General features: G+C 46.2%; 2 protein-coding genes across 2 annotated transcripts in view; one reads left to right on the forward strand and one right to left on the reverse strand.

Annotated features, from left to right (window-relative positions):
- The window catches only part of LOC116478503 (zinc finger protein 44), a 96,218-nt gene that overhangs the window by 27,489 nt on the left and 42,681 nt on the right, over window positions 1-26,048 (reverse strand). The window lies entirely within an intron of this gene.
- Window positions 1,351-24,448, forward strand: LOC116478518 (calcineurin B homologous protein 1-like). Its single transcript, XM_032762038.2, has 4 exons — window positions 1,351-1,562; window positions 10,956-11,069; window positions 11,392-11,510; window positions 22,734-24,448. Exons 1-4 carry the CDS (start codon window positions 1,351-1,353, stop codon window positions 23,327-23,329), a joined length of 1,041 nt encoding a protein of 346 aa, XP_032617929.2. The 3' UTR covers window positions 23,330-24,448.

Raw genomic sequence — 26,048 nt, forward strand, 5'->3', positions numbered from 1 at the left:
GACCCCCTTAGAGTTGTAAGCCCTTAAAAGGGACAGGAATTGCTCACTCGGGGAGCTTGGTTTTTGAAGACGTGAGTCCGCCGATGCTCCCAGCTGAATAAAGCCCCTTCCTTCCACAATTCCGTGTCTGAGGGGTTCTGGTCTGCGGCTCGTCCTGCTACATATTTTAAAAAGAAAAAAAGAGGCCGGGCGCGGTGGCTCACACCTGTAATCCGAGAACTTTGGGAGGCCCGGGCGGGCGGATAACCTGAGGTCGGGAGTTTGAGACCAGCCTGACCAACATGGAGAAAGCTCGTCTCTACTAAAAATACAAAATCAGCTGGGCGCGGTGGCGCATGTCTGTAATCCCAGCTACCTGGGAGGCTGAGGCGGGAGAATCGCTTGAACCCAGGAGGCGGAGGTTGCGGTGAGCTGAAATCGCGCCAAGCCGAGATCGTGCCTTTGCACTCCAGCCTGGGCAACAAGAGCGAAACTCCGTCTCAAAAAAAAAACACAAAACTGTCCTGTTGTACTGAATCACTTCTGGTTGGGGCCACAGGAGCAGAGTTGGCAGGTGCAGGTGGTGTCAGACATGAAAAAAAAAAAAAAAAAAAAAAAAACTGAAAATACATCTAAAAATGCTAATCTACAATAGTGGTGTTATCTGCAGAAATAGCTGGCAATCTATGTCTACACTTCAGAAGAATTCCAATGGGACATCCCTCAGCCTGATGGCCATTCATTCGTTTTACAAAGGCAGTTGAGTTTTGGGGAAGGCTTATTATCATTTAAGCTGACTTCCAAAGTTAGCTGGGCCTAAGAACCCAGGATTAAGGGAAAGAGAAGATAGAGGGTTGGCAGGGGTCGGGGGCGGGGTGGGGCAGAACGGGTGTTAGTTCAGATCTCTTCCACTGCCATAATTTTCTCACTGATATAATTTTTTTGCAATCTATTCATTTTCATCCCAGAAAATAAAAGCACATCAACAATGAAATAAAATTGTTAAATGTGTGAAAAAACTGGAATTATAGGGCAGCATGGTTTTTTGTTTGTTTTATTTTGTTGTTGTTGTTGTTGTTTTTGAGATAGAGTCTCACTCTGTTGCCCAGGCTAGAGTGTAGTGGTGCGATCTGGGCTCACTGCAACCTCCAACTCCCAGGTTCAAGTGATTCTCCTGCCTCAGCCTCCCGAGTAGCAGAGACTACAGGTGCACACCACCATGCCCAGCTAATTTTTGTTTTTTTAGTAGAGACAGTGTTTCACCATGTTGGCCTGGCTGGTGTTGAACTCCTTACCTCAGGTTATTTGCTTGCCTCTGCCTCCCAAAGTGCTGAGATTCCAGGCATGAGCCACCACACCTGGCCTGGCAGCATGTATTCTATTAAAGGAATCAGAAGAGAAGAAAAGAAAAAATATCTCATTCAGGGAAGTAAGCAGGAAACCCCCTTTCAGGAAGTTAAACAGATTCCCAAGCTTGAGAGCCAGACTCTGACTCCTGAAATGGAGCCCCAGAGTGGATCAGCACCTGATGATGAGGGAGAGACACTGAAGGATTTAACTCTGGGAGCTCAACTTGCCCTCCTGTACCCTCTGCACAGTGTAGAAACACTCTTTCCTTCAAGACTTTAAACATTAATGACTTAAAAGCTCCAATCAGAAGCTGAAACATTAGGGAATGAATTTGAAAACATGAGGGTTTCCCCATATTTCTATGAAGCAAAAGTAGGAAACGTAAAACCACCATGAACTGGAAGCTAGAACTAATGGCTAAAAAGGAAAGGAGTCAAACATCAGGTGTCATTCGATGAAATAAAATCTTTATTCACTTTGTAAAAATGGTAGTGTTTCCAGACAGGAAAAATGGGCATGTTTGGAAAATAAGGAAAAGAAATGATATCTGATTATAACTAACAAATAAATGATACTCTTGCCTTCAAAAATCTCACACACACACACGCACACACACACACACACACGGAGGGAGAGAAAGAGAGATATTCTATCACCTAGCACTTTGGGAGGCCGAGGCAGGCGGATCACAAGTTCAGGAGTCGGAGATCAGCTTGGCCAGTATGGCGAAACTCCATCTCTACTAAAAATACAAAAATGACTGGGCACGGTGGCTCACGCCTATAATCCCAGCACTTTGGAAGGTTGAGGTGGGCGGATCATCTGAGGTCACGAGTTTGAGACCAGCTTGGCCAACCTGGTGAAACCCTGTCTCTAATAAAAATACAAAAATTAGCCAGGCATGGTGGTGGGCACCTGTAATCCCAGCTACTCGGGAGGCTGAGGCAGGAGAATCTCTTGAGCACCAGAGGTGGAGTTGCAGGGAGTGAGATCGTGCCACTGCACTCCAGCCTGGGCAACAGAGCTAGACTCTGTCTAAAAAAAAAAAAAAAAAAAAATACAAAAATTAGCTGGGCGTGGCGGGGCGCGGTGGCTCACGCCTGTAATCCCAGCACTTTGGGAGGCTGAGGTGGGCGGATCATGAGGTCAGGAGATCAAGACCATCCTGGCCAACACAGGGAAACCCCGTCTCTATTAAAAATACAAAAAAATTAGCTGGGCATGGTGGCGGGTGCCTGTAGTCCCAGCTACTCGGGACGCTGAGGCAGGAGAATGGCGTGAACACGGGAAGCACAGCTTGCAGTGAGCCGAGATCACGCCACTGCACTCCAGCCTGGATGAGAGAGTGAGACTCCGTCTCAAAAAAAAAAAAAAAATGCAGAGGATCAGGTCTTATCCATGACCTGCTTAATCAGAAGCTGAATTTGAAGGTCTATAGTTTCCTGTGAAAGTTTGAGAAGTACATCTGACAGTGATTAGTGATTCAGCCCGAAGGGTATTTCATACTCCTCACCAGTGAGATATTTGAATCCACAGAGTACCTGAGGTGGGGGAGATCCAGTGGGCTGCGAGGGCCTGGGGCTGGAACTGAAAACGAAGACTGGTGAGACATCCCCAAGAAGACAATGTGGGCCAGGTGCGGTGGCTCACACCTGTAATCCCAGCACTTCGGGAGGCTGAGGTGGGTGGATCACGAGGTCAGGAGTTTGAGACCAGGCTGGCCAACATGGTGAAACCCTGTCTCTACTAAAAACACAAAAATTAGCTGGGCATGGTGGTTTGCGCCTGTAGTCCCTGCTACTCGGGAGGCTGAGGCAGGAGAATCTCTTGAACCTGGGAGGTGGAGGTTGCACTCCAGCCTGGGTGACAGAGCGAGACTCCATCTCAAAAAAAAAAAAGAAGACAATGTGGATGAAAGCGAGGCCACTTTACCAACACTGGTATGGCCTGGCTCACTGATCCTCGTTATGGGAATGACCACTCATGAGAACTGACCAGGAGTGTCTGTAGGCCATTGATCACCGCGCTCAGGCCCCAGAGCATGCACACTCCAACCAATCCTCACAACCTGGAATGAGAGAAAATAGGCACATAGAGAAGTGAGGAAATGGAGGGCCTGTTTGTTGAGCTGGGGATGGATGGGATATGATGGAGGTGAAATGTTTCTGCTTCCCTTGAGGACCAAAAGACATTATAGGCCATGTGAGACAGAGATGGGCCACACTGTTCAGTTTGGCAGGGATATTCAGTACCTGCCATACTGTCAGTGGAAAGTCACAACAAATACCAAAATGTCATCTTTCAAAGGATCCTTGCTTGCACAATTTTAAAACCAGGCCAGGGGTGGTGGCTCACGCCTGTAATCCCAGCACTTTGGGAGGCTGAGTTGGGTGGATCATCTGAGGTCAGGAGCTCCAGACAGCCTGGCCAGCGTGGTGAAACCCAGTCTCTACTAAAAGTACAAAAATTAGCTGGGCGTGGTGGCACACGCCTGAAGTCCCAGCTACTCAGGAGGCTGAGGCAGGAGAGTCGCTTGAACCTGGGAGGCGGAGGTTGCAGTGAGCCGAGATCATGCCACTGCACACCAGCCTGGGTGATAAAGAGAGACTCTGTCTCAAAAACAAAACAAAACAAAACAAAACAAAACAAAACACCCGTAGGAAAACTAAACCTGGCCGGGCACAGTGGCTCATGCCTGTAATACCAGCACTTTGGGAGGTCGAGGTGGGCAGATCAGGAGTTCAGGAGATGGAGACCATCCTGGCCAACAGGCCAAAACCCTGTCTCTACTAAAAATACAAAAATTAACTGGGTGTGGTGGTGTGAGCCTATAATCCCAGCTACTCGGGAAGCTGAGGCAGGAGAATTGCTTGAACCTGGGAGGCGGAGCTTGCAGTGAGCCAAGATGGTGCCACTGCACTCCAGCCTGGTGATACAGCAAGACTCCATCTCAAAAAAAAAAAACAAAAAAAAACACAAAAAAACACAAAAAACTAAACTAAACATAGTTGCCGATTAGAAGTATAGTTCAGTCAGGCTGGGCATGGTGGCTCACGCCTGTAATCCCAGCACTTTGGGAGGCCGAAGTGGGCAGATCACCTGAGTTCGGCAGTTCGAGACCAGCCTCATTAACATGGAGAAAACCCATCTCTACTAAAAATACAAAAATTAGCTAGGCCTGGCGGCACATGCCTGTAATCCCAGCACTCGGGAGGCAGAGACAGGAGAATCTCTTGAACCTGGGAGGCAGAGGTTGCAGTGAGCAGAGATCGCGCCATTGCACTCCAGCCTGGGCAACAAGAGCAAAACTCCGTCTCTAAATAAATAAATAGAAGTACACTTCAACCAATGTAATGAACCAAAAGAATGCAAAATAAAAGGAAAAGTTTTATTAACTGATTTCACCAAAAAACACTACCTGTTCAACTCATGAACCTTTATGTAAAGAAAATTTGCAGAAATTTCTTACCTCAGTGTGCTTTTTTCTTGAAAGTAAGATATATGAATCCATAATCTAGATCCACTCTATGCATGGAGCACCAATAAAGACAATAAATAGAGTGATACATTTTATAACATTTCTTTTCTGGTTTAAATTTTCTGGCATATTTTACATGACTGAATTTGAATCAGATTTTCCTAATTACTCACCTTTATAGCATTTCTAGCCAGTGGGAGTTGAGATGAGAAAGCTTCAATCTATCAAAATTGTATATACAGCAATGGAAGAGATGCTTAGGTCATTTTATCAGGAAACATTCATACTTGTATGCAGATAGATGAGGTACATGAAATTAGTCTCATTCCTCTGAAATGTTTATATATTTGTAAGATGTAATTTTAATTTGGTATTATATGGTATATGTCGTGTATATACGCTCACTCCATAAGCAGCAAATTGACTCCTTCCCAAGTTTTAATAGTTTTCTAATAGTTTAAATTATTTTTCCTTTAGTTTCCCAAGTAAACACAGCTACCATCTCCAATCACAATATTTGTTTCTTCCATCCTATTCTTTATATTATTTATTTATTTATTTGAGACAGAGTCTCGTTCTGTCGCCCAAGCTGGAGTGCAGTGATGCCATCTTGGCTCACTGCAACCTCCGCCTCCCAGGTTCAAGCGATTCTCCTGCTTCAGCCTCCCAAGTAGCTGGGACTACGGACATGTGCCACCACATCTGGGTAATTTTTTGTATTTTTAGTAGGGACAGGGTTTCACCGTGTTAGCTAGGATGGTCTCGATCTCCTGACCTCGTGATCCGCCCACCTCGGCCTCCCAAAGTGCTGGGATTACAGGCGTGAGCCACCATGCCTGGCCTTTTTTTTTTGAGACAGGGTCTTGCTCTGTCACCCAGGCTGGAGTGCATTGGCCCAATCATAGCTCACTACAACCTCCTACTCCTGGGCTCAAGCAATCCTCCCACCTGAGCCTCCCAAATAGCTGGGACTATAGGTGCATGCCATCATGCTCAGCTCATTTTCTTCTTTTTTGGTAGGGCTGGTTCTTGCTATGCTGCCCAGGCTGTTCTCCAACTACTGGCCTCAAGTGATCTTCCGACCTCGACTTTTCCAAAATGCTGGAATTACAGGCATGAGCCACCACACTGGTTTCTTTCTTTTTTTTTTTTTTTGACATTAAGTTATACAGACTACCATAATGATAAAATAATTGAAGGGAAATAGACTTTTTTTTTTTTTTTTTTTTTTTTTTTTTGAGACAGGGCCTTCCTCTATTACCCAGGCTGAGTGCAGTGGATAATGAGGGCTCACCACAACCTCTGCCTCCTGGGCTCAAGCATTCCTCCCACCTCAGTTTCTCGAGTAGCTGGGACTACAGGCACATGCCACAATGCCCAGCTACATTTTTTTTTCCTTTTTTTAGAGACAGGGTTCTGCCATGTTGCATAGGCTGGAATATCCGCTTTTACTTAGATAATTGTCTTCCTTTCAGTAGAAGCCTCTCATGCACCAGTTCCTCATCATAGTGCACTCCAAAACATACTTTAACCAAGAATCCTATATACAGCAAAACTCACATTCAAAATGAAAGGCAAAACAAAGGCTTTTCTAGGTTTAGAAATATACATGTTGAGGCGGAGCCTGGTGGTGCATGCCTATAGTCCTAGCCAGCTACTCTGGAGGCTTAGGTGGGAGGATTGCTTGAGCCCAGGGGGCTGAGGCTGCAATGAGCTATGATCATCCCACTACACTCCTGCCTGGACGACAGAGAGAGATTCTGTCTCAAAAAGAAATATACATATTGAGACAGCTGGTTCCTAGCACACCAGCCCTACAAGAAAAATTAAAGAAAGTTGTTAAGTCTGAAACCAAAGGATGTCAAAATCCACAAGAAAAAACAGAAAGCTCATTAAAGGTTATTATATAAGTATAAAAACCAGACTGAATGTATATTTATTTACCATTCTTCTCATTATGGATTTATAAGGTATCTGTAAAATTATAAATCGTTGATGAATTCTTGGGCCTACAACATACATAAGTGTAACGTGTGTATTGTATGTAGAAACACCACCATAAAAACTGAGCTAACTAAAGAACTACCAATGGCAAAGTAATAATTATAAGAATAGGCCGGATGCGGTGATTTGGAGGCCGGGGGTGGATCATGAGGTCAGATTCGAGACCAGCCTGACCAACATGGTGAAACCCCATTCTACCAAAATACAAAATTAGTGGTGTGGTGGCAGACCTGTAATCCCAGTATCAGGTGGTGAGGCAAGAGATTTTGAACCGGAGGCAGAGGTGCAGTGAGCCTGGTGACAGGTGAGATCCTTTCAAAAAAAAAAAAAATATATATATATATATATAGTTTATTTTTTTTTTTTTTTTTGAGCAGCAATTCTTCTGCCTCAGCCTGCCAAGTAGCTGGGACCACAGGTGCATCCACCATGCCTGGCTAATTTGAAACTTTTTTTTTTTTTTTTTTAGAGATGGGGTCACTCTATATTGCCCAGGTGGGCCTTGAACTGCTGAGCTCAAGTGATTATCCCGCCTTGGCCTCGAAAAGTGTGAGATTATAGGTGTGAGCCACCATGTCCAGTCCCTGGATTTATGTTTTTAACAATATTATACAAAGTGTAGGCATTATTCCATTTGAGTGACAATGGACTCAATACTGTGCAAGATAACTCCACAGCAGCTACTATCAAAACAGTGTTATTCATATGGAGATTCTTTTTTTTCTTTTTTGAGATGGAGTCTCGCTCTGTCACCTAGGCTGGGATTACAGGCGTGTGCCACCATGCCTGGCTAATTTTTGTATTTTTAGTAGAGATGGGGTTTCACCATGTTGGCCAGGCTGGAGTCGAACTCTTGACCTCATGATCTGCCCGCCTCGGCCTCCCAAAGTGTTGGCATTACAGGCATGAGTCATCGCGCGCCTGGCTGATCAGAAAACATTTTGTAGTAAACAATTATATTTGAGTACTTTTAGCTGTTGTCAAGTCTTATCCCACCGAATTTAGCATTAATCTGCTAAATCTACATAACAAGAAACAGAATAGAGTTATCCAGTGTCCCAAATTTTCTACCCTACAAAGCAGAGGAACTGAAGTTTTGGTAAATCTTCGTCATTCACCAATATATCCATCACACTTTCTTAAGAGAATGTATTCATTTTTCTGCAGCCAAAGTAGAAGAGGTTTTTCCCAATTTCTTTTCCCAGGTAGTGTTTTCACTGCTAAACCCTGATATTCCATTTGAAATTATCCAATGAGAAAACAGACCTGAGATACTTTCTTTTTCTTTTTTTTTCTTTTTTTTCTTTTTTTCTTTTCTTTTTTTTTTTGGAGACGGAGTTTCGTTCTTGTTGCCCAGGCTGGAGTGCAATGGCACAGTCTTGGCTCACTGCAACCTCTGCCTCCCGGGTTCAAGAGATTCTCCTGCCTCAGCCTCCCAAGTAGTTGGGATTACAGGTGCCCACCACCACGCCCAGCTAATTTTTTTATATTTTTAGTAGAGAAGGGCTTTCACCATGTTGGCCAGGCTGGTCTCTAACTCCTGACCTCAGGTGATCCGCTCACCTCAGCCTCCCAAAGTGCTGGTATTACAGGCATGAGCCACTGTGCCCAGCCCAGACCTGAGACACTTTCTACACATGCTTTGGGGACAAAGAAAAGTAAATAAGCATTTTTCAAAATGAAATACACAACTAGATTTTAAATTTGTTTTATGAAATCCAACTTTTTTTTGACCCTTTGGAAATATTGTATCTTCTTAATAATCTCTAATGAAGGATGCATTGTACATTTAATAAATAATTGAGGCCAGACATGGTGGCTCACTCCTGTAATCTGAAGTGGGAGGATCAACTGAGGTCAGGAGTTCAAGAGCAGCCTGGCGAACATGGCGAAACCCTGTCTCTACTAAAAATACAAAAATCAGCCAGGTATGATGGCATGCACCTGTAATCTCAGCTACTTGGGAGGCTGAGGCAGGAGAATTGCCTGAACCTGGGAGGTGGAGATTGCAGTGGGCCGAGATCACACCACTGCACTCCAGCCTGGGCGACAGAGCAAGACTCTGTCTCAAAAATAAATAAATAAATAATTGAAGCTGAAAAGAGTGAACAAATCTTTTCAAGGTGATAAATCCATGGAGAGGCAGTGCTGACTGGAACACAGATAAATCTCACTCAAGAGTCAGGTCACGTCCTCCTGTCACCTGGGACACCCCCCACCCCCATGCTGCTCACTGCAGTGCTCAGTGACCACCCTCCCAGGAGATACTGCACTGTACGCTTTTCAGGTTCTTGCACCACCTCACTGGGGGTGAGTTTTCCTTGTCCTTTGGGATAGTCTTTCTCTCTTCACTAGTCTAACACAATTCAGAGGATGGGAATCATTTCTATTTTTATTCTCTCAATACCAGCACCTGAGTGGCTGACCATCCAAATAGCTCCAAGAAATGAAAACTGGGCTTGAGGTGAGAAAGCTGAGCATCCTAAGGCTTAGCTTTTTATTTTTTATTATTTATTTATTTGAGGTGGAGTCTCACTCTGTCGTCCAGGTTGGAGTGTAGTAGTGGTGCATCGGCTCACTGCAACCTGGATTCAAGCAATTCTCCTGCCTCAGCCTCCCGAGTAGCTGGGATTACAGGTGCATGCCACCACACCCAGCTAATTTTTGTATTTTTAGTAGAGATGGGGTTTCACCATCTTAGCCAGGCTGGTCTTGAACTTTTGACCACAGGTGATCTGCCCTCCTTGACCTCCCAAAGTGCGCTAGGATTACAGGTGTGAGCCACCGAGCCTGGCCAGGGCTTAGCTTTTTTTTTTTTTTAATTATTATTATTTTTTGTAGAGACAGAGTCTCGCTCTGTCGCCAGGCTGGAGTGCAGTGGCGCTATCTCGGCTCACTGCAACCTCCACCTCCCGGGTTCCAGCGATTCTCCTACCTCAGCCTCCCGAGTAGCTGGGACGACGGGCGCATGCCACCATGCCCGGCTAATTTTTGTATTTTTAGTAGAGACAGGGTTTCACCATGTTGGCCAGGACGGTCTTGATCTCTTGACCTCAAGATCTGCCTGCCTCGGTCTCCCAAAGTATTGGGATTACAGGCGTGAGCCACCAATCCTGGCCAGGGCTTAGCTTCTTTTTAGAAGAGGATACCAGGGGAATCCTTCCACCACAGGGCATCCAGCTGCTCCCTTGAGAGGCCCCACCCCCACATCTCAGGCTGTCCTCTAGGAGGAGTGACCCAGGATCTGATATTCACTAGACCCTCCAAGAGACTTGGACTCTGTGGGCATCTTGGGACAGTCCTAGGCTGTTCTGAAACCCAGGACCAGGAAAAGATAGAGGGTGGGCTGAGGTCACATCACCTGCAACGTTTCCAAAGGGAAACCTCAACCCAAATACATTCTCAGAAGGTGTCTGTACCTAGGGAAGATGAAGGAGAGACACAGATTTTATTTCACCGCAGAGTGTCAGCAGATTATTGTCTGCTCCCTTCACATGTGAAATATTCATGAGCACAAACAACACTTTTAAAAAGAGCCATACATCGTTAACTGAAAACAAAATGGCAAGGGGAAAGGGTCGCCCTTGAAAAGAAAGAAGGGACTGAGGACCACAGAGACCACAGCTCCTCCCAAGCACAAACCCCACACACGAGTCTAGATTGTGCCTGGTGACCCTCCCGTTGTCACCGTGCAGCCTCCTCACCGGGCCCACAGGAACTGCGAGCCAGGCTGGAGGCGAGATTGCAGTTAGATATTAACCAGGTGCCCTCAGCCCCGCTGCCTCACGGGGCCGCCTCCCTGAGAGTCAGGTCACAGCAGACGCTGACCGCCGGCTTCCCCATTGTGCCTGGGGATAAGATCTCTGAGAGCTGCTCAAGAGTCTCCTGAGTTCTTTCTAGGATCCTGAATTCCAGCAGAAAGGCTGGCGACGACCAGGCTGAAGTCCCCACGAGGGAACCCACTCAGAAGAATGCGGTTTCTTCACCTCCAGTCCCAGGATTCTCCCGTCACTTCCCCACCAACCAGCGACCCCACACCCAGCCGCCCCTGTCCAGACCCCTAAACACCCCATCCCCAAACCTCTCGGGAGGGCAGATTTGGGGTGTCCTCCCCTCTCCTCCTATTAAACTGTTTCTGCTGCAGTGACTCGGGCCGCGGACCTGTGTGGGTTACAGCCGCACAATCTGGGGTGACGCGGGGCTGCGGGCGCGGAGCTGCTCAGAGAGGGCGCTGGGGCCGCGGTCGCCTCGCAGAGAGGTGAGCAGGGGCACTCAGGTCCGCAGACCCGGGAGTCGCCTATGGGAGACTCGGGTCCCGTCACAGCCGGTTCCGGCCAGCCCCTCTCCCCAGCCTAGGGACGCTCGGCCAGGCACACTCATTTCCAGGGTTCCGCGGTGTCCCGAGCCCTCTCTCCGCCTCCCACAGCCAGGTCCCAGCGGGACAGAGGCTGCTATACAACTAACGGGCGGATCTCAGCTAGACCTGGGAACTGGAGTGCAGGGATGCGGCTTTCTCCCTGCTCTGTGACCTGACCCCTCCCAGGGCACCTTTGTATTGAAGCCTAATTTCCTTTCTGTAGGCAATGGTCCCTTTCCGCTTCTTCCTCCTGGACAGGTACTCACAAATGCGTGCAGGGAATTCCAGACCCATTGTCCAGTGGGAGCCCAGGCCACACAGGCCACACTGCAGCAGGAGGGAGTGTGGAGTCCTAATTAGAGACGGGGAGCCCGGCTGACAGAAGTAGGGAAAGCAAAAAGAGAAAGTAGATAAGCTCTAAGTTTGCCTTTCTTCATGGTCCAGGACACATAACCTGCCTGTGCAGACGACTCACAATCTTCCTGCGCCCAGCTATCACCAGACACCTCGGCTGACAGAAAATTGCAAGTTAGCTCACTGCAACCTTGGCATTATCAGTACTGCACAAAGCCCTCTTCAGCTCACAGCACAAGCACCATTCTGTAAAATCCCCAGCAAGCCTTTGTTTCCTGGCAGTCAACTCCTCTCTTGCTGACTTGCCTGTTGCATCCTTGCAAAATATTTTTCTCCTTTCACTAATAAACCTGCCTTTCTTTACCTACAACTGTTTGGGTAAATTCTTTTTACTGCCTGTGTGGCACTGGCCCCAGATATTCACCACCAGTGACAGGGAGGGCTGATGTCCTCCAGGCATCAGAAATGTGGGATGAGGCTGCTGGCAACACAGCCAGGTCTTTCTCCCACCTTATTTCTCAATCTGCTAATTTTCAGCTCTGAAAATAAAAACACACCAACAACAAAATTGTTAAATGTACAGAAAAACTGGAATTATATGGCAGCAATTTCCTATAAAGAATCAAAAAAGAACAGAAAAAAAAAACAAAACATGAACTAGCTCAGATAAGTAGCCTGCAGCACTTACGTTTCACAGGCAAATCCCCATTTAGGAGGATAAATATATTCCCAAGCTTGGGAGTATAAATGGAAAAGTGACTGAGGCAGATCTCAATCAATTTAGAGGTTTCTTTTGACAAGGCTGAGGATGCCTCAGGAAAAGAAAAATACAAGTCACAGTCACAGCAGATCTGGGTCCTGTGCTTTTTCCAAAGACGGTTTTGGGACTTCAATATTTAAAGAGGAAAGAGAGGGCAGGAGGGGAAGGAGAACAGGAAAAAATAGGTGGGAGTAGGCCAGGCGTTACGGCTCATGCCTGTAATCTCAGCACTGTAGGAGGCTGAGGCAGGAGGATCAAGAGGTCAAGAGATCAAGACCATCCTGACCAACATGGTGAAACCCCATCTCTACCAAAAATACAAAAATTAGCTAGGCGTGCTGGCACGCGCTTATAGTCCCAGTTGCTCGGGAGGCTGAGGCACGAGAATTGCTTGAACCCAGGAGGCAGAGGTTGCAGTGAACCGAGATCGCACCACTGCACTCCAGTCTTGCAACAGAGCAAGACTCCGTCTCAAAAAAAAAAAAAAGGTGGGGGTAGGCAATTGGTCACATTCTTCTGAAGCTCTGTAGGGTGCTCTGTGGATCTACATTGTACATGTGGAAAGAAAGAGATGGAGGAGGAGTCACTTTTGCATTCATCACATGCTCACATTTACTTTTTACATAAGATTAAAGTCAGCATGTGAAATTATATCTATCTGGGAAGAAGAAAGGTAGTTTCTGTGTAACTCATTTCCCAAGCTTAACTTTCCCTTTGGCATAATGATGTTTGGGTCCTGAGACTCTGTTTTCCTTTCACAGAAAGTCAGACTCTGACTACTGTAATGGAGACTCCGAGTGGATCAGAACCTGCTGATGAGACAGGGGCACTTAAAGGTTTAATGCTGGGAGCTCACCATGCCCTCCTGTTTTCTCTTCCAGGGTGTGGAAACACTCTCTCCTTCAAGATCTTCATTTCCACCAGCAGGAAACTCACCTAAAGTCAGTTTAAGATACTGACCTACATAAACTGTCAAATTCATAACCTCTTTCTTCACGAGGCAATCCAATGGGTCTTTGTCAAAGTCTGACCTTCACAGATTTTCCTGATATGTACAAATTACAGTCTGACTCCAGTGACTCTGTGCATGCCCAAACCAACACACCTGAGCATGCTGAGACCTCCCGTATTTACAAAATATGGTCAGGTTAAAATATTCTGTCTGGGCCGGGCGCGGTGGCTCACACCTGTAATCCCAGCACTTTGGGAGGCCGAGGCAGACGGATCACAAGGTCAGGAGATCAAGACCATCCTGGCTAACATGGTGAAACCCTGTCTCTACTAAAAATACAAAAAATTAGCCGGGCATTGTGGTGGGCACCTGTAGTTCTAACTACTCGGGAGGCTGAGGCAGGAGAATGGTGTGAACCCAGGAGGTGGAGCTTGCAGTGAGCCGAGATCATGCCACTGCACTGCAGCCTGGGTGACAGAGCAAGACTCCGTCTCAAAAAAGAAAAATATTCTGTCTGGCCAGATGTGGTGGCTCATGCCTGTAATCCTAGCACTTTGGAAGGTCTAGGCTGGCGGATCACCTGAGATTAGGAGTTTGAGACCAGGCTGACCAACATGGAGAAACCTCATCTCTACTAAAAATACAAAATTAGCCAGTTGTGGTGGCACATGCCTGTAATCCCAGATACTCAGGAGGCTGAGGCAGGAGAATCGCTTGAACCTGGGAGGCGGAGGTTGCGGTGAACTAAGATTGCACCATTGCACTCCAGCCTGGGCAACAAGAGCGAAACTCTGTCTCAAAAAAAAAAAAAAAAATCTGTCTATATTCTCAATAAGCAGGTAGTGTGACAGGTTAGGGAGGACAGAAAAAAATAAAAGTGGATGCGGAACTTACCCATGATATCACAGCCTTATGCTGGAAAATGGTGGTTTCTTTTTTTCTCTTTTTTTTTTTTTGAGACAGGGTCTCATTCCCACACCTAGGCTGGAGTGCAGTGGTATGATCCTGGCTCACTGCAGCCTTGACCTCTGGAGCACAGGTGATCCTCCCACTTCAGCTTCCTGAGTAGCTGGGACTACAGGTGCCTGTCACCACACCCAGCTACTTTTTATATTTTTTGTAGAGCCGGGATTTCGCCATGTTACCCAGGCTGGTCTCGAACTCCTGGACTCAAGGGATCCACCTATCTCAGCCTCCCAAAGCGCTGGGATTACAGGCGTGAACCACCACGCCCAGCCTGGAAGATGGTTTCTTTTCTTTTCTTTTTTTTTCTGAGACAGACTCTCACTCTGTCGCCCAGGCTGGAGTGCAGTGGCACGATCTCAGCTCACTGCAAGCTCCGCCTCCCGGGTTCACGCCATTCTCCTGCCTCAGCCTCCCGAGTAAAATAAAATAAATACAATAAAATAAAATAAAATAAAATAAAATAAAATAAAATAAAATACTGGAGGTCTCAGCACAACCCTGAGAAATCCACACCCTAGAAAGAATGTGTGAATGTTAATGCCACCCTTACCACAACATGGAACTTTTTATTTTTCTTACTGGAAAATGGCTAAAAACAGTTTATTGGAGGACTTTTTTTTATTTTTAAAGAGTTGGGGTCTCACTCTGTGGCCCAGGCTGGAGTGCAGTGGTGTGATCATAGCTTACCGTAACCTGAAACTCCTGGGCTCAAGTGATTTTTCCCAACTCAGCCTCCCAAACAGCTGGAGGACTTTTATACAGAAGAATATAGATAGAAGTAAAGGAAACTCAGTTTGGTTTCATTTATATAATTTAACTTTTCCTAGGTTAAGAAAGCAATAAACTCTGTAAACCTTAAATGGATTTCCCTGAATATGAAAAGTGCAAGAAATAAATTCTACAAATGGAAAGACGTAGGAGTAATTTAAGTGGTACGAAGAAGTCTCCTTGAGAAGGTGACATTTAATGTGAGACCTGAAATGTATATTAGTGTAAAAACTCAGGGCACAGCCGGGGAGGGTGGCTCACACCTGTAATCCCAGCACTTTGAGATGCTGAGACAGGAGGATCACTGGAGGCCAGGAGTTTGAAACCACCCTGGGTAACATAGCAAGACCACTTCTCTACAAAATAATGAAAAAATTAGCTAGGCAAAGCAACACAAGCCTGGGCATGATAGTCACAGATCAGGAGGCTAAGGTGGTTAGAATGTTTGCACCCAGAAAGTCAAGGCTGCAGTGAACCATCATCAGGCCACTGCACTCCATCCTGGGCAACAGAGCCAGAAACGGTCTCAAAACAAAAACAAAAATAGTCAACCAAGAACTCGATATCTGGCAACAGTGTCTTTCAAAAGTGAGGAAGAGGCAGCTGTAATCCCAACACTTTGGGAGGCCGAGGCTGGCGGATCACCTGAGTTCAGGAGTTTGAAACCAGCATGGCCACCATGGTGAAACCCCATCTCTACTAAAAATACAAAAATTAGGCAGGCATGGTGGCGCACACCTGTATTCTCAGCTACTCAGGGGGCTGAGGCAAGAAAATCGCTTGAACCCGGAAGGCAGGGGTTTCTGTGAGCTGAGATCACGCCACTGTACTTCAGCCTGGGTGACAAAGGGAGACTCCATTTCAGGGAAAAAAAAAAAAAAAACACCAGTGAGGAAGAAATTAAGAAATTTTCACATAAACAAAAACTGAAGTAGTTTTTTTTTTGTTTTTTTGTTTTGTTTTGTTTTGTTTTTTCAATCATTAGAGGTGTTCTGCATGAAATGCAAAGGGTGCCCTGGAGGTTGAAATTGAAGTACACTAGACAGTATTGGGAGGCCTTATGTGAAAATAAAGATCTCACTAAAAACAAATACATGGACAATGATAAAAGCTAGTATTATTGTACAATAATTTTGAACTTCAGGTTTTGTTTTCTATGTAATTTAAGAGCCTAATGTATATAAAATATATTTGTCTAAAAGCGAGTATTATTGTAAGTTGGACTTGGAACTCCATATTTTTTATATAGTTCAAGAGACATGGCCGGGCGTGGTAGCTCATGCCTGTAATCCTAGCACTTTGGGAGACTGAGGCAGGTGGATCACCTGAGGTCACAAATTCGAGACCAGCCTGACCAATATGGTGAAACCCTGTCTGTATTAAAAATACAAAAATTAGCTGGGCGTGGTGGTAGGTGCCTGTAATCCCAGCTACTTGGGAGGCTGAGGCAGAAGAATTGCTTGAACCCAGGAGGCAGAGGTGGCAGTGAGCCAAGATCGCACCACTGCACTCCAGTCTGGGTGACAGAGCAGGACTCCATCCCAAAAAAAGAAAAAAGAGACGAATGCATTAAAAATATCCTTTTTTTGACACACAAAGTAGAAGGATGCAAATTTATGACATCAACTTAAAAGAGGTGTGAATGAACCTATAATGGTGTAGCATTTTGGTATGTTATTGAAGTTAAATTGGCATCAGTTTAGAGTGTTGTAACTTTAGGATAGTAAATGTAATCTCCATGGCAATTATAAACAATAGAACAAGAGCATACACACAAAACAAAATGAGAAGGAAATTTAAATGTTTCACTACAAAAAGCAACTAAAAGCAAAAGAACACAGTAATACAGGAAATGAGGGACAAAAAAGGTATAAGGAATACAGAAAACAAACAGCAGAATGCCGGAAGATCCTCCTTATCAGAAATTACTTTAAATGTTAATGCGTTAAACTCTTCAATCAAAAGATAAGACATCTGACTTTTAATTTGAAAACATGAGGATTTCCCCATATTTTTATAAAGTAGAAGTACCAGATATAAAAGCATTATGAACTGGAAGCCGGAACCCAAGGCTAAGAAGAAAGGAGCCAAACATCAGATGTCATTAGATGAAACAAAATCTTTAGTCAACTTGTAAAAACTGTAATGTTTTCTGCCGCGACATGTGGGCATGTTAGGAAAATAAGAAAAAAAAAATGATGTCTGAGTATAACTAATGAATAAATGATACTATTTCCTTAGGGAACTACACGCAGACACACACACACACACACACACACACACACACACACACACACACACGCAGAGTCTAAGATCACAGGGCGTTATTCCTTCCCTGAAAAATAAACTACTGCTCTGTAAGATGCTCCACTCCTCACTCCTCACATTAACTGCTCCTGGAACAATGTCATATTTTGTTGTTTGCAGATAGGCATTAAAAGAGGGTGTAGGGGGCCGGGCGCGGTGGCTCATGCCTGTAATCCAAGCACTTTGGGAGGCCGAGGCGGGCAGATCACGAGGTCAGGAGATCGAGACCATCCTGGCTAACATGGTGAAACTCTGTCTCTACTAAAATTACAAAAAATTAGCCGGGCGTGGTGGCGGGGGCACCTGTAGTCCCAGCTACTCGGGAGGCTGAGGCAGGAGAATGGCATGAACCCAGGAAGTGGAGCGTGCAGTGAGCCAGGATGGCACCACTGCACTCTAGCCTGGGCAACAGAGCGAGACTCCATCTCAAAAAAAAAAAAAAAAAAAAAGGAGGGTGTAGGGCCGGGCGCAGTGGCTCACCCCTGTAATCCCAGCACTTTGGGAGGCCAAGGTGGGTGGATCACAAGATCAAGAGATCGAGACATGGTGAAACCCCATCTCTACTAAAAATACAAAAATTACCTGGGCGTGGTGGGGCATGCCTGTAGTCCCAGCTACTCAGAAGGCTAAGGCAGGAGAATTGCTTGAACCTGGGAGGCAGAGGCTGCAGTGAGCCGAGATTGTGCCATTGCACTCCAGCCTGGTGACAGAGTGAGACTCCGTCTCAGGCCGGGTGTGGTGGCTCATGCCTATAATCCCAGCACTTTGGGAGGCCAAGGCAGGCAGATCACGAGGTTAGGAGTTCAAGACCAGCCTGGCCAACATGGAGAAACCCCATCTCTACTAAAAAGACAAAAATTTGCTGGGCGCAGTGGTGCATACCTGTAATCCCAGCTACTCGGGAGGCTGAGGCAGGAGAATCGCTTGAACCCAAGGGGCGGAGGTTGCAGTGAGCCGAGATCGCACCATGGCACTCAAGCCTGAGCGACAGAGCAAGACTCTGTCTCAAAAAGAAAAAAGAAAAAGAAGGGGGTGCAGTGTGCCGAACTAAGTGGGTGTCAGGGGTTCACTTACAGACTTTGTATATTTTTACAAACTGCAGCAATTAAGTCATCAATTACTGTGTTGATTTAAATACATATAAAAACTTTCAGACAAAAATAGACGTTCACATTACCATGATGAAAAAAAGTCAGTAATAGTGATTCCTCTGTGAAACTAGAAAAGAAATCCAGTGCTTAAACTTGGCAGCTCCAAGGGTATCATTGCCCCCTAGGATAGTGGTCCCCAACCTTTTTGGTACCAGGGACCGGTTTCATGGAAGACAACTTTTCCATGGACTGTGGGGGAGGGGTGCGGTTTTGGGAGGATTCAGGTGCATTAAATCTATTGTGCACTTTATTTCTATTATTATTATATTGTAATATATAACGAAATAATTATACAACTCACCATAATGTAGAATCAGTGAGAGCCCTGAGCTTGTTTTCCTACAACTAGATGGTCTCATCTGGAGGTGACAGGAGACACTGACAGATCATTAGGCATTAGATTCTCATAAGGGGCATGCAACCTAAATCCCTCACATGCACAGTTCACAACAGGGTTCATGCTCCTATGAGAATCTAATGCTACTGCTGATCTGACAGGAGGCAGAGTTCAGGCAGTAACGTGAGTGGCCCAGTTCCTAACAGGCCATGGACCTTTTACCAATCCGTTGCCCAGGGGTTAGGGACCCCTGCCCTAGGCAACATCTTGAAGATCTATTTGAAATACACTTCTTGTCTTTTTTCTTTTTGAGACAGAGTCTTGCTGTGTTGCCCAGGCTGGAGTGTAGTGGTGGGATCTCAGCTCATTGCACCCTCTGCCTCCTGGGTTCAAGAGATTCTCCCACCTCAGCCTCTTGAGTAGCTGGGATTACAGGCACGTGCCACCACACCGGCTAATTTTTTGCATTTTTAGAAGAGATGAGGTTTTGCCACGTTGGCCAGGCTGGTCTCAAACTCCTGGCCTCAAGTGATCTGCCCACCTCAGCCTCCCAAAGTGCTGGGACTACAGGTGTGAGGCACCGTGCCCAGCCTGAAATACATTTCAATACAAGTTATTCCCCTGAATAAAGAGTCAGCTCTTATCAAGGCCTAAAGTGAACAAATGCTTGCCAAAAGCTACCATTCATCTGGTTTTTTTTTCCTTTTTTCTTTTTTTTTGAGAGAAGTCTCACTCTTATCCCCCGCAGGTTTGAGTGCAATAGCTCGATCTTGGCTCACTGCAACCTCTGTCTCCTGGGTTCAAACGATTCTCCTGCCTCTGCCTCCCAAGTAACTGGGATTAAGTCGCCTGCCACCACGCCTGGCTAATTTTTGTATATTTTAGTAGAGATGGGGTTTCACCATGTTGGCCAGGCTGGTTTCGAACTCCTGACCACAAGTGATCCGCCCGCCTCGGCCTCACAAAGTGCCGGGATTACAGGCGTGAGCCACTGCGCCCGGCAATCCAGTTTTGTTTCATTCAAACTCTCTGTGGCCTGTGACATAGGTGACCACTCTCCCATCTTTAAATACCTTCTCCTGGAGGATTCCAGGAAGGGACACCCAATTCATTCTCCTCCTAAGTCACTGGCCTGCCCAGTCTCTTGCAGACTGCTCCTCCTGCTAACCTCAGAGGTGAACAGCCATTGGTCTCCCCCTGAGCACTTGTCTTCTGCTATACTTTGCCCCTTACCCCGAAACAAGGTGGCCTCTGCTGGACCCAGGGCATCAAATAGCATCCATATGATAATGTTCTCCAAATTTCATTTAGATCTTTCTCTCAGGCTCCAGATCCAATACCCTGGTCAACACTTCGCTTGTTTGACTCAAACATGCCATGAGTGATTACAAAACATAACCCTTCATTTCTTGTCCAATCATCTCCCCTGGCCTTGCTCCTCTGAGTGAGGGGCAGCACCCAGGGGCTCTGAAAATAGGACTCATCCTTGCCTCTCTTCTCTCCTTCACTCCATCAGAAACCCTACGGGAGCTGCCCCTGCCTGTGTAACTCCTAGTCAACCTTCAGGATTTTTTTTTTTTTTTTTTTGAGACTAGTCTCGCTCTGTTGCCCAGGCTGGAGTGCAGTGGAGCGATCTCCGCTCACTGCAAGCTCTGACCTCCGTGTTCACGCCATTCTCCTGCCTCAGCCTCCCATGTAGATGGGATTACAAGCATGTGCCAGCACACCTGGCTAATTTTTGTATTTTTTAGTAAAGACAGGGTTTCACCACGTTGGCCAGGTTGGTCTGGAATTCCTGACCTCAAGTGATCAGCCCACCTCAGCCTCCAGAAGTGTTGGAATTACAGGCGTGAGCCACTGCACCCAGCCACCTTCAGGCTTTGAGAATTAGTGTCACTGGGGAAGCCTCCCTTAACCTCTCAGACTAGTGTGAGAACCCTCTCTACCATCATATTTTAGAGCCACACACTCTTTTCTACTGCACTGAAGATGATCACCACTGATCCTTTGTTTATGTCCAGAACTGCTAAACAGTGGGATTGATGGGGCCTTTCCCCATCCTGGAACCCGGCTCCAAAAACACAGCTTGGGTTCATAACTAGACTTCTCAATACATAACCTTCTGTCGATATCCACTAACATTACCCAAACCCACGCCAGCACAACCTCTCTTCAAACTACAGCTATGGCTTTTAAGCTGGTCTCCCAGGTCCCCTCTACCATCTATTCTCTGCCCACCAGCAGGAGTAAGCTTCTTCAAACACAAACCAAACATCACTTCTCTGCTCAAAATCCTATAAAAGACCGGGCGCGATGGCTCACGCCTATAATCCCAGCACTTTAGGAGGCCGAGGTGGGTGGATCACAAGGTCAGGAGTTTGAGACCAGCCTGGCCAATATGGTAAAACCCCGTCTCTACTAAAAATACAAAAATTAGCCGGGCATGGTGGCAGGCACCTGTAGTCCCAGCTACTCGGGAAGCTGAAGCAGGACAATCACTTGAACCCGAGAGGCGGAGGTTGCAGTGAGCCGAGATCGTGCCATTGTACTCCAGCCTGGACCACAGAGCAAGACTCTGTCCCAAAAAACAAAACAAAACAAAAAAACTACAAAAGTGTAACCTATCTTTAAAAGCGTAACTTATCCTATAAAAGTGTAACTTTACTGCCTATCTAACCACGTCTTTTATTACCTGAGCACTCTATGTTCCATGGACCAACACGATGACACGTGGGAGTGAGTTAGAAATGTGGACTCTCACACTCTGTCCCTAACCTGCTGAACCAGAAGCTGAATTTGAAGATCCATAGTTCCCTGTGAAATTTCAGAAGTGCGTCTTACAAGTTTCCCCCTTAACCTGACCCAGCCATAAGGGTATTGCATATTCCTCACCACTGGGGTATTTGAATTAACAGAACATCTCAGGTGGGGGCAGCAAGGGGCTGGGGCTGGAACTGGGAGAGGAGACGAGTGAGATATCCTTAAGAAGATGATGTGGTGAGGGCGAGGCCGCCTTCCCAGCACTGCTATGTCCTGGCGCATTGCTCTTGAAGTGCAGGAATGGCCACTCACGGGAACTGATCAGGAGGATGCATGTGTGGTCAGCACTGTGCTGAGTCTGCAGCACTTGCACATGGCAACCGATGTGCTCAGTCTAGGATTCAGGGAAGCGTGTGCACCAGCAGGCAGCAAAAATATGTGGGTCCTCCTTGTCAGCCAACCCATACTGCTCAGGGATGGGCTGAAAGTGATGCAGAAGAAGAGTTTTCGTTGCTCCAAGAGGCCAGTGGAAAAGTCACAACAAATACCAAAATGTCATGTTTCATAAGCTCTTTAGTTATACAGCAATTTTAAAACCATCTAAGAATTAAACATATTTTTGGGCACAGTGGCCTACGCTTGCAATCCCAGCACTTTCAGAGGCTTAGGTTGGAGGATCACTTGAGGCCAGGAGCTAGAGGCCAGCCTGGGCAACAAAGTGAGACCCTCATCTCTAAAAAAAAAAAAAAAAAAAAAATATATATATATATATATATATATATATTAGCAAGGCATGGCAGGGTGTGCCTCTAGTTCCAGTTACGTGGGAGGCAAGAGGATGCCCTGAGCCCAGGTTCGAGGTTACAGTGAGCTATGATCATGCCACTGTACTCATCCTGGTGAGACAAAATGAGACCCTATCTCTAAACAGAAAAATAAACGAAGAGGCAATTAAACGTACGTGTCTATTAGAAATACACTTTAATGCTGGGCACAGTGGCTCACGCCTGTAATCCCAACAGTTTGGGAGGCCGAGGCAGGTGGATCACCTGAGGTCACGAGTTTAAGACCAGCCTGGCCAACATGGTGAAATCTTATCTCTACTAAAAATACAAAAATTAGCTGGGCATGGTGGCGGGTACCTGTAATCCCAGGTAGGCTGAGGCAGGAGAATCGCTTGAACCCGGGAGGCAGAGGTTACAGTGAGCTGAGATTGCGCCACTGCACTCCAGCCTGGGCGACAGAGTGAGGGACGAAGAGCTCGAGGAGATCAAGAAGGAGACCGGCTTTTCCCACAGTCAAATCACTCACCTCTACAGCCGGTTCACCAGCCTGGACAAAGGAGAGAATGGGACTCTCAGCTGGGAAGATTTCCAGAGGATTCCAGAACTTGCCATCAACCCACTGGGGGACCGGATCAATGCCTTCTTTCCAGAGGGAGAGAACCAGGTAAACTTCCGTGGATTCATGCGAACTTTGGCTCATTTCCGCCCCATTGAGGATAATGAAAAGAGCAAAGAAGTGAATGGACCTGAACCACTCAACAGCCGAAGCAACAAACTGCACTTTGCTTTTCGACTATATGATTTGGATACAGATGAAAAGATCTCCCGTGATGAGCTATTACAGGTGCTACGCATGATGGTCGGAGTAAATATCTCAGATGAGCAGCTGGGCAGCATCACAGACAGGACCATTCAGGAGGCTGATCAGGATGGGGACAGTGCCATATCTTTCACAGAATTTGTTAAGGTTTTGGAGAAGGTGGATGTAGAACAGAAAATGAGCATCCGATTTCTTCACTAAAGGAAACCAAACTGTTCCTTGCGGTCTAGTATTTAAGAACTGGAACTTGAAAGTCCTCCTTCCACCAACTCCACCTCCACCCCCTCATTCCCCTTCTCCCAAAGTACTACTGCTGTTGCATGACAACCCCAAATATGTTCTGTCAACACAAACCTGCCTTTGGTGTATAAACAGGGCATTACAGAATGGTACACCCTATGTATTTCTATTCAGTATCCATTCACTAGTTCTTCATTTATAAATATCATCTTCCCCATTCTGCTGCTGAATGCCACACATCCATCCAGTCTGAGAAAGTGAGAGAGGCAATCATGCCAAGAACAAGCCAGCAAAGCTCTTTCACCAGATGTAGACTGTAGCCCTGCTGCCTTCCCTCCAGCGAGTCTGCCAGCATGCTTCTTCATCCTTTTTATATGTTCTTTGCTTCCTACTTCCCTGTCATCCAACATACTGTTCACTTACTCTGGCAGTCTTTCTGCTTTTCATTAAGCCTCAAAATCTCCTCTGTTCTACTTGGCACCACAAGCTATGCCCTATATATGTATTTCTGACTTGGCAGGATAGTTCAGGGGTCTGACAGTTTTTATTTACCTTCATTATTAAATGGGCCTCTGGGATGTTGCCTCTCCAGGAGCTTTTTGGTAACCAACACTTCTCTCAGAAGTATGAGACCATCCTCTGCACTCTGCTCTGTCATCAAAGGCTGCTGAGTGGAGATACCCTTTTTGAAAGGTGGCCTTGGTGAGAGGTATGGAGTCAAGTCTTCTAGGTTGCTTGCCCACATCACTCTACCTCTGGCCTCTGATTCTCAACTTTGTACCTATGTGGCTCCTCTTGTTAGAGCAATGTTGACTGTTCAAAAAACAGCAGTATGCTTACAGGTTTGCTTAGTTTGGGGACACCGTTACCACCAGAATGGCTGCTCTGACAATATGCCTAGGGACTTTCTCATGGCTTTTTTTAACAAGGAGGCTTGGCACCCTATAAAGCCTCGTGCATTCACACCTTTGCAGCATGGTTTATGCCTCAGTGTTATGTGCACTGGAATGTTTTCCACTTCACATTTCCAAGTAGAAAGATTAGTGTTACAGAAGTGCCTAATATCCCAGTCCAAATTTTTTTTTTTTTTTGAGACGGAGTCTTGCTCTGTCACCCAGGCTGGAGTCCAATGGTGCAATTGCTCACTGCAACCTCAGCCTCCTGGGTTTAAGCGATTCTCCTGCCTCAGCCTCCCAAGTAGCTGGGATTACAGGTGCGCACCACCATGCCCGGCTAATTTTTTGTATTTTTAGTGGAAACAGGGTTTCACCACGTTGGCCAGGCTGGTCTCGAACTCCTGACCTCGTGATCCGCCCACCTCAGCCTCCCAAAGTGCTGGGATTACAGGTATGAGCCACCACGGCTGGCCCCAGTCCAAAATATTTAAAGATTGTTTGTTTCCTTAGTGTCTTGAAGTTTTGCACAAAATTCCTTTTTTTGAGACAGAGTCTCACTCTGTCGCCCAGGCTGGAGTGCAGTGGTGTGATCTTGGCTCACTGCAACCTCTGCCTCCTGGGTTCAAGCAATTCTCCCATCTCAGCATCCCAAGTAGCTGGGATTACAGACATGTGCCACCATAACCGGGTAATTTTTGCATTTTTAGTAGACAGGGAGTTTCACCATGTTGGCCAGGTTGGTCTTGAACTCCTGACCTCAGGTGATCCTCTTGTCTCGGCCTCCCAGAGTGCTGGGATTACAGGCACGAGCCACCGTGCTCAGCCACAAAATTCTTTATGAATTTTACACTTGGCAAATGTTCATGATGGAAGCCATAGTCTGCTCCTAATACACGTCCAAAGCATTGACTGTTGTATCATTAGCTGCCTGGTTATATTAGCTCCCTGGCTCCTCGTTTAGACCACTGCTAATCCCTTAAAAACAAGAGGTCTGGCACTAGGAGCACAACCTAAGGTGGCATTACAGGTCTTTGAGCAAGCCACAGCAACTTTTCTGCCAAGTCAGCTTAGTTTAGACTTCAGTGAATCAGGCTATTGCTATCCTAATGTATGTCTCTGTGAGTGTATTTATCCACACATCTGCCTTTGGCTGACTTTCTGACTCATTGCTTGCTTGCTTGTTTGCTTGCTTTGGAAAACTATTAAAGATGTGTGTAGGTAATTCTTTAGGAAGGGGATTGCTAAAAAATACCACTGCAAAGTGGTAGAAAGGGGTAGAGAACAGGGGAGTAGACAGGCCGGATGGCTCAAATATAAATGAATGAGGAATTCCTTTTTTTTTTTTGAGATGGAGTCTCGCTCCTGTCGCCCAGGCTGGAGTGCAGTGGCGCAATCTCAGCTCACTGCAAGCTCTACCTCCCGGGTTCACGCTGTTCTCCTGCCTCAGCCTCCCGAGTAGCTGGGACTACAGGCACCCACCACCATGCCTGGCTAATTTTTTGTATTTTTAGTAGAGATGAGGTTTCACTGTGTTAGCCAGGATGGTCTTGAACTCCTGACCTCCCAAAGTGCTAGGATTACAGGCGTGAGCCACCGTGCCCGGCCATGAATGAGGAATTCTTTATGAAGTATCAGTCAGACTTTATGATTAAGTGATGTAATACAGGAATTATGTAAAAGGGAAGAATGTCTGATACTGATCTATTAGAGAGATACTTTAGAGGCTTATTGATTGGCATAGAGTTCGTAAGGTTATGGCTTTTCCCCCCTTTTGGCTGTATAGC

The sequence above is a fragment of the Hylobates moloch genome, unplaced genomic scaffold, assembly GCF_009828535.3.
Source record: "Hylobates moloch isolate HMO894 unplaced genomic scaffold, HMol_V3 SCAFFOLD_12, whole genome shotgun sequence".
Lineage (NCBI taxonomy): Eukaryota > Metazoa > Chordata > Mammalia > Primates > Hylobatidae > Hylobates > Hylobates moloch.